This window comes from Pseudorasbora parva, chromosome 11 (genome assembly GCF_024679245.1).
Source record: "Pseudorasbora parva isolate DD20220531a chromosome 11, ASM2467924v1, whole genome shotgun sequence".
Classification (NCBI taxonomy): Eukaryota; Metazoa; Chordata; class Actinopteri; order Cypriniformes; family Gobionidae; genus Pseudorasbora; species Pseudorasbora parva.
This window is the reverse complement of record NC_090182.1, coordinates 2,747,718-2,757,109: the sequence shown is the minus strand read 5'-3', so window position 1 is coordinate 2,757,109 and position 9,392 is coordinate 2,747,718. Positions and strand designations below refer to the sequence as shown.

At 40.1% G+C, this 9,392-nt stretch overlaps 1 protein-coding gene across 1 annotated transcript; it reads left to right on the top strand.

Annotated features, from left to right (window-relative positions):
- The first annotated feature begins 1,512 nt into the window (after positions 1-1,512).
- Positions 1,513-5,948, top strand: LOC137092153 (nuclear factor 7, brain-like). The gene is made up of 6 exons (XM_067456414.1): positions 1,513-1,908; positions 4,255-4,350; positions 4,463-4,693; positions 4,804-4,826; positions 4,909-5,027; positions 5,404-5,948. The coding sequence occupies exons 1-6, from the start codon at positions 1,513-1,515 to the stop codon at positions 5,946-5,948; spliced, it is 1,410 nt and encodes a 469-aa protein (XP_067312515.1).
- The last annotated feature ends 3,444 nt before the right edge of the window (positions 5,949-9,392 follow it).

The window sequence follows — 9,392 nt, the reverse complement described above, 5'->3', positions numbered from 1 at the left end:
ACAGAAAGAAACCTTTAACCCCATCATCTGAATCCTATATACTGTCTGACAGATCTCAATACATCAGATCTGCTTTCAGTATGACCACTTTCTATTGACATTAAAGAAGAACTTGAGTCAGAACATATAAGTGTCCTCAGTGGTTTATTATCCTCAACCCACTGTAATGCCAATAAAATTGCAATCATTTCTCCAGTATATACTGATAAATTATCTGAAATTTTGTTAACTTTGATTTTGAAATCTAATTCTGTGAATGCCACTCCTACTCTGTTTTCCATATCTTTGGATGCATCTGAAAAAATCAAGACATAACTAAAATAATTACCTTGAATATACATTTGAGCATTATATCTATCCCCTTTGTCCATGTCTATTTTCCCCAACAGAGACATATCCACATCGGCCTGTGGTAATAACCATTGGGGAATAACAGACCATGGAAATGTTAAACTGATGGGCATCTCATTTATTTCCATTTCTTTCATCACTTCATCCATCCAAAAGTCTTGTTTTCAAACTTTTCTTTTTCCCACCATGGATTTAAACGATCTTTTACTGGATGATCTGTATCATGTCCTTGTATACTGACCCAATAATTTAATGATAATTGCATTCTCCTAAGATCTAAGGGCATTTCCCGTTTCAATCTGCAATGCTGCAGTAGGAGTCGACCTGATAGCCCCTGTTAATAACCTTAATGCCTTATGTTGAATCCTGTCCAATTCCTTCAACACGCTCATAGAAGCCAATTGATATATTATACATCCATAATCAAGTGCTGAACTTATTAGTCCATTATACATACTTCTCATTGCCATCCTCTCAGGCCCCCAATCCTTACCCACCAAACATTGCATAAAATGTTGTACTTTCCTACGTTTATCAATAATTTTCTCAATATGCATTTTAAATTTGAAATAGAAATGTTGAAATCATAGGCAGAGTAACAAGGGAATGACACAGCTGAATATAGTCAAGCATAATGAGTCCAGGCAGGGGGTTATGGGTAATGTAGTCCATGATAAGACAGCACAAGAGTCTGGAGGAGAGCCCCTAGTGGAGATCATGAGCACTACAGCTGGAGGATGAGACAGTCCTTTGATGAACTGCTAATGTCTCATACTATAAGACTATCAAATTATGCCAATGTACATTTTTATATAAATGACTTAGTGTTATGAACAGTCTTAAAGAAAGAAAAGATGACTAACTTGTGATTAGTTTTAGTGGTTTATGTAACCGGCCCCAGAAGGTCCAAAAGTTCACCAGAGATTCCACCCTCTAATAAAACCATTATCAGGAAGTGACTAATCTTTTTATTTCTACCTTTCATTTTTACTGAAAGCTAAAACGAGTCGGTGTTGTGAAGAACAGAGGACGACGATTTGCATTAGGATTTTTGTGTTTTTCTAAATTAGATTTTTATTGTAATCGTTATTTACTTTTCAAACAAATTTTTAGAAAGTGAAAGATAATTGTAGATTACTGGATCTTTCACAAGACGAGGAAATGGATTCAAAATCTGCTGAAACTCCTACTTGTCCTATTTGCCTTGAAATCTTCAAGGTTCCTGTTTTTCTGTCCTGTACTCACAGTATTTGTAAAGAGTGTCTACAACAGTTCTGGAAAACTCAGGAAACTCAGGAGTGTCCCGTCTGCAGAAGAAGATCCTCAAATATAAATCCTCCAGTTAATCTAGAGTTAAAAAACTTGTGTGAATCGTTGATAAAGGAGAGAAATGAGAGGCGCTCATCAGAGTCTGAGGAGATCTGCAGTTTACACAGCGAGAAACTCAAACTCTTCTGTCTGGAGGACAAACAGCCTGTGTGTGTCGTGTGCAGAGACTCAAAACAACATGACAATCATAAATTCAGACCCATCAGTGAAGTGGTTTCATCTTATAAGGTAAGACAAATGTCTCTCATTTCATGCTAAATACAGTAATAAACACAGTAATATTTGTGTATACAATAGAATAGTAGCCTATTTACTTTTGCTCAGACTAAATCTCCATAATCACTACTGATAAAATTATCCACTAAGCTTTGAATGCTCTGATGTTCAAATCTTGAATGTAACAGCATTGGTACAAAACATTTTTGGAAAAAAATTAGATATGTCATGGGTTATGAAATCAAGCACTAGGCCTGCAGACGCTTCTACACACATTAGTGTAAGAATGGGTCGCTCTCAGGAGCTCAGTGAACTCAAGCGTGGGGCCGTGATAGGCTGCCACCTGTGCAATAAGTCCATTCCTGACATTCCCCCACTACTAAATATTCCACGCTCAACTGTTAGTGGGATTATAACAAAGTGGAAGCGATTGGGAATAACAGCAACTCAGCCACGTAAATCCCAGAGCGGGGTCAGCGCATGTTGAGGGTCACAGTGTGTAGAAGTCACTTACTTTATGAAGAGTCAACAGCTTTAGACCTCCAAACTTCTGTGGCCTTCAGATGATCAAGAACAGCGTAGAGAGCTTCATGGAATGGGTTTCCATGGCCGAGCAGCTCATCCAAGCCTTACATCACCAAGAGCAATGCAAAGCGTGGGATGCAGTGGAGTAAAGCAGCCGCCACTGGACTCCATAGACAGTAAAAGAAATGGACGGAGCGTTCCCATTGACATCAACGGCGAAAGAATGAAGTCAACCTAGGGGCACTCACTTCCTGATGGCTGAGCGAACTGCGCAGGCTCAGACTAAGCTTGACGACGTAGATGTGACGTGAGCCTCCTGTCTGACAGCTGTGAGTCTTCTACTAGATGTGGAAAGCGAAATCTGAATCACGTTGTTTAAATATTTTCTCCCGCTGCTTTTGGCTCACTATGGGCTTCTCCCCATTCTTCCCCCTTGACTTTATCAGACTAGTCTCCAGGACATGTCTCCACGTCCCCCCGACTGTCTCATAGACAGTAAAAGATTGCCTGCGAGCGTCTCCTCAGGTCTATACGGTAATTTCTCAACTGTGCGACAGGGTCGCGTTGGTTATGACGCAATCGTTAGCCTATTTTTACAAAAACAGCTTCTGCGGGGCGATAGTGTAAGATACAAGGTAATGGAGCCTTTTATACATTGTCGTGTTTCTTTAGAAATAAACAATGGACAAATGGAGTCTTTAAACGTCTCAGATGCAAAGTTATTCACTGTCAAAGTGACTCAAAAATGAATGGGAGTCAATGGGATGCTAACAGCAGGTGATGGCTTGGTTAGCAATGGCAGCCCCTAGGGGTGGAACGCTTTCCGAGCGCTAGATTACCCCCTTGCTGGACTCTAGAGCAGTGAGACGTGTTCTCTGAGCGACCAATCACGCTTCAGTCTGACAATCCCATGGACGAGTCTGGGTTTGGCGGTCGCCAGGAGAACAGGATCAGCCTGACTGCATTGTGCCAAGTGTAAAGTTTGGTGGAGGGGGATTATGGTGTGGGGTTGTTTTTCAGGGGTTGGGCTTGGCCCCTTAGTTTCAGTGAAAGGAACTCTTAATGCTTCAGTATGAGTATGTATAAGACATTTTGGACAATTTTATGCTCCAAACTTTGTGGGACGTTTGGGGACGGCCCCTTCCTGTCCCAACATGACGGCGCTCCAGTGCACAAAGCGTCGGTCCATAAAGACATGGATGAGGAGTTTGGTGTGGAGGAACTTGACTGGCCTGCACAGAGTCCTGAGCTCAACCCGATAGAACAGCTTTGGGATGAATTAGAGCGGAGACTGAGAGCCAGGCCTTCTCGTCCAACATCAGTGCCTGACCTCACAAATGAGCTTCTAGAAGAATGGGCAAAAATCCCCATAAACACACTCCTAAACCTTGAGGAAAGCCTTCCCAGAAGAGCTGAAGCTGTTAGAGCTGCAAAGGGTGGGCCGACTCCATATTAAACCCTACGGATTAACAATGGGATGGCATTAAAGTTCATGTGCATGTAAAGGCAGGCGTCCCTAAACTTTTGGCAATATAGTGTACTTTCAGTTCCTGTATTTGCATTTGTACAACCACAAATTTACAACTGTATAGATATAATAATTAAGAATTGGCCATTGCAAAAAAACACATTTGTTTGGTGATTTCTTGATGTTCATCATTTTGCAGTTAAATCATTTAAAGATATATTTCCTGCCATTTTCAGGCACAAATGCTTCTGAGATTAACACATTCAGAATAAAAATATTAATATAACAATAAAAACATCTAAACACACAATGTTTAAACCTCTTATAGCTTCATCAGTTTCACAGATTTTCATCTTAACCTGTAGGAGGAATTTAATACAGCGCTGACGTCCTTACAAAACAAGCTCAAACATGGAGAAGAAATGAAAGGAAAGTGTGATAAAACAATCCAACACATCGAGGTGAGGATGTGTAAAGAGTTAAACACTCAACATTCACACACAGTTTATTATTGACATTAGTGGAGTGTGTGTTCACACAGAGCTGACTGAAGTGAATGTGATGTGATTTCAGTCTCAAGCTGAGCACACAGAGCGTCAGATTAAAGAAGAGTTTGAGAAGCTTCATCAGTTTCTCAGAGACGAAGAAGAAGCTACAATCACTGCACTGAGGGAGGAAGAGGAGCAGAAGAAGCAGAGGATGAAGGAGAAGCTGGAGGAGATGAACACACACATCTCAGCTCTTTCACACACAATCAGAGACATGGAGGAGATGATGAATGCCAATGACGTCTCGTTTCTAGAGGTGACCAATCAATGTGGCTTCATTCTTTGAGCATAAAACAACTTGAGCCTCACTGACAATGAGAGTGTTTGATAAGATATTAACATGTTTTCAAACTCTATATTTTCCAGAACTTTAACGCCTCAATGGAAAGGTGAGTGAGCTGCTCGTATCTCTTCTCTCAGTGGATCTGAACTCAAATTCACTGCAGTTCTGACTCCTGAATGTTCCTCCAGAGTCCAGATCCCACAGCCGGATCCACGGATGAGTTCTGGAGCTTTGATTGATGTGTCCCGTTATCTGGGTAACCTGCGGTCCAGAGTCTGGAAGAAGATGCTGGAAACTGTCCAACACAGTGAGTCTCAGCAGATCTGACACCAGCGCAAAACATCCTTCAGATAGAAACACACACAACATTAACATCTGATAGAAATATATTTAATAATCACTTGAGTTTCTGAGTGAATCTGAACTGTATTTCAGAAGATCATCAGATCATACAGTGAACTCATAATGACTACAGAAGTCTGTTCCTCATGGTCTCTGCTTATGTATTAGGATACAATAGTGTTTATTGAATATGATATTAAACCTGAAGCCTCGATCCATTCTGACAGAAACTGGGAGACCATTGTCATGATAGCAGGATTTATAGAAAGTCTTTATATGTGTTTTATATTTACATTTCTGATCATATTTCATCCTGTAATCTGATGTTCTTCTCTTTGCAGCTCCGTTGACTCTTGATCCAAACACAGCACATCCTCGTCTCACACTCTCGTCTGATCTGACCAGTGTGTCGGTCAGTGATGAAGATAAAACACTTCCTGATAATCCAGAGAGGTTTGACTGGTATCTGCGTGTCCTGGGATCTGAGGGCTTTAACTCAGGAACACACTGCTGGGATGTGGAGGTCGGTGACAATACGGACTGGGGTCTTGGAATAACCACAGCATCAAACCAGAGGAAGGGAAAGGATTTCATCAAGTCTAACGTCTGGCGTGTGCGGTACTGGAACAGCAAATACAGCTCTCAATCCCCAGATCAACCCGTCACTGTCTTTCCTGTTAAAGTGAAGCTTCAGCGTGTGAGAGTTCAGCTGGACTATGACAGAGGAACAGTGTCATTCTCTGATCCTGTAACTAACACACATTTACTCACATTCAGGACGTCCTTCACTGAGACTGTCTTTCCAATCTTATGTAATCTCTGCACAACTTCCCCTCTTAGGATCTTACCAGTTAAAATGATTATTACAGCAGAAAATCCCAGTTAAATCTGATTCTGCTTCCAGATCAATGGGTTATTGATGTGATATGGCATTTTCCCTCACACAAGATAAAAATTAATATAATTAGTATTGTCATAATTTAAAATGCAGTAAATCGTTAAACATTTATTTGTCTTATGGACCTGTTGTTATAAAAACTGCTTTGTCTTTTGATTCTTTACATTTTTGAGCCCAATCTCAGAATTGCCCTGTGGTGTGACCGTCTCAAGCATGGGTCAGTAAACTATAACTTATATATAGGCTAATATTTTATATATATTTAAAAAATCATAGAAATAATCTGTGGCATGTTTTTTTAGCACTGTTATTTTGGCTTGGATTTAATTTCTTGAAATATGAACTGAATTTAGAAAAGCACTTGGCTGTGTTTAATAAACTAAATGTATTTTTGAAATGAAGACGGCGTTTGGAGTGGAGTGTGTGTTAAATAATCACTGTTCCCTGAATCAACGGCTCAATACAAGAGGCCGACCTAAGAGTTCACTGTAAAAAATCCCCATAACATTTACGGTAAAACAAACGGCAGCTGTGGTCGCCAGAACTTCACCGTAAGAAATACAGAAGCAACATTTTAGGTTTTACAGATTTAAGTTAAATTTACAATAAATAACTATTTAATTAACTGAAATCATGTTAAATTACCAACCTACTGACATACTAATATCTGTGATGTACCTTTGATATATACTGACAACCAATCACAGTGGAGATGAGAGTCACATGACGAATCAAAGCTCAATTTAACTTGTTTTTTAACTGGGATAACGTACAATGTAACAGTATAATTGTGAATGGGCAATAACTCACATTTAGACATATTTAGCATTAGACCTGAAGCATTAGAAAAACCGTTGCTTAGCTTAAGTGCTTGGGGTATTTGCTGTTCATTCTTTTAAAAAGAGAGTGGTGTCGTTGGCAAATTGACTGACAATACAATTATTTCCTTCTAAATCTAAGCCCAATTTGATACCCATTTTGAGCAAAATAGATTAAACTTCTGTTACCATAATAAATAATAAAGGTGAACATCCACACCCTTGTCTGATGCCTCTTTTGATCTCGGACCTTGGGCGTGTACCTTGGGTAAGAGCTACAGAGCTCTTTATGTCTTTGTAAAGCATTTTACTAATGTTTATAAACTTAGGACCAAAACCAAAATGTTTAAGGGTGCTTTCACACCTGCCTCATTTATTTTCAGTTAAACGGTGACAGGATGCACGTAACTAAGTGACAGAGTCCGTTAAGGAGATGATGAAGTAGTGCCGAAGCTTGCATACTCGTCTGCTACACACTCAAAAGGATGTACTTTTTGTTCACAAAAAGAGTACATACTTTTAGGACGTAGTATAAGTAGGCGAATCGGGACACCTTTGCTGTGTCTCATTTCAGAAGGCTGCGTCCTCCGGAGGTCGCATTTGAAGGGTGCATACGTCATAAGGCCGTCTCATTTCAAAAAAGTGAGTAGGACTCTCCAAATGCGGCCTTCGAACGCGTCCTTCTTTCACAGGAATTCGGAGTGTGCTGAGGTGCAGCCTTCACGTCTGGAGATAACCCACAATTCTTTGCGTCTCCGTTAACAACCGTCATATTTTAAAAATATATTATATGAAAAAACGGCACCACCGCCAGATATACATGCGATCGTAGGTGTGGTGTTTAAATTAAGTAGTTCAAGCTTTTTTGTTGTTGTTTTTTAAGCTCTAGTACCTCAAACAGATAGTTGTGGTAAACAGGATTACAACTGTTTAGTGCATTTTAAACGTTTAGAACAGTACATTGCTGTCAAGACAAGAAACATTTCATGGTCATTTTCAAGTTATAAATAATTTTCATTCATATAACTTGCCTAATAGCGCAACGAGGCTGAGCTTGTTGGCATAGCAACGTGATACTTCCTGCCTGTGTGTCCTACGAAGGACGTCTCATTTAATTCTGATTGAGGACACTCCGTATACTGCATCCTACACAGGACGTGTCCTCCGGAGGATGCAGCCTTCGAAATTTAACGAAATGAGACACAGCTAATAGTTTGCCAACCTCAAAATCCACCTGTTCCTTCTTCTTCTTATGTTTTATGGCAGTTTGGCAAACCAACTTAAAAGGTGCATTCCCGCCACCTACTGGTCTGGAGTGTGAAGCGCACATATAGGCTACTCAATCAACCGAAACAGGTATATTATTTTTCCTCTGAATTTCTCCCATCTTCCTAATCATACTCCATAACTCATTAATGTCTATTTCTTCCCCAATGCTATTACAAAATTCCCTCCAACAATTTCTCTTTGCTACTCTAATTTCTCTCCTCACCAATGCCTGAGCTCTCGTATAGCATATATTATCACTGAACACTAATGTTTTCCTTGCTTTCTTAAGTGCCTTATTTCTTTTTGTAATTAATTCACTACATCTTTCATTCCACCATGGCACTGACTTTTTTTTTTGTGGTAATCCACCTGTTCCAAACTCCTGTGGACCGGTCGACCAATCCCCATTTATTTAAATGAGACACAACTGAATATGACAATTCACCGTGACGTCACAACAGTAATAAACGATCTTCCGGGTGGCAAAAGCCAAAGTTTTCATACGGCAACGCTAGTAAATTGCTTGGGATTCAGACATCATTAACATGATTATTGAGGGACTGATTAACTAATTCAGGAGATAGCAATACATGAAATGCCTAACCTTGCTCCAGTAGATGTAGCGCTAGTCTAATACCATCATTTTTAAATGAGCTTCAGCCTACCATTGAGTAGTTATTTTAGTGACTGTTGCTGTTTGACTTACAATATGTAAAGCTATTGTAGATGGTCTATTTCCCTGTTATCAAACTAAAAAAGGCTATGATGGTTTTCTGTTGCCCGGTCGGGGTCGGATCAGATGGCACAGACGTGAGCTTCTGACGGTGTAAAGGATAGCGTGCGGTAGACTAGCGCTCCTCCGCTAACGTTAGGCATTCACTCAAACTAAACTCGCGGTGATGAAGAAGCCAGTGTGGTCCATGCATCAATCATCCATCAGCCTACAACATGTTCTGCTTTTCCTATTTCTTCCATTGACATTCGATCAGTAGCCTACATGACACTAGAAGTTCAGTCTCTTCTACTTTTACTTCAGGCAGTGACTGGCAATGAGTTCGATCTTTAAAAGAGATCTAAAGTTTACTAATATTAGTCTCGAATTTCCCCAGCTGAAGATAATTATGCTCTGCTATGATTTTGTAGATGGACCGTTTTGAGAATACTTCACTGTAGCGCCACTTTTGACGACGTCCACTCGCTTTAGCCTCCTCACCCACAGGTTTTGCTGGATATATTTACTTTATTCTGAAGGAAATCGATACAATCCTACACCGTTTGCTGTATATCTGATGGCGTGACCCCAAACACAACACGTTTTCATCATAGTTTCAACTTTAATCAACAA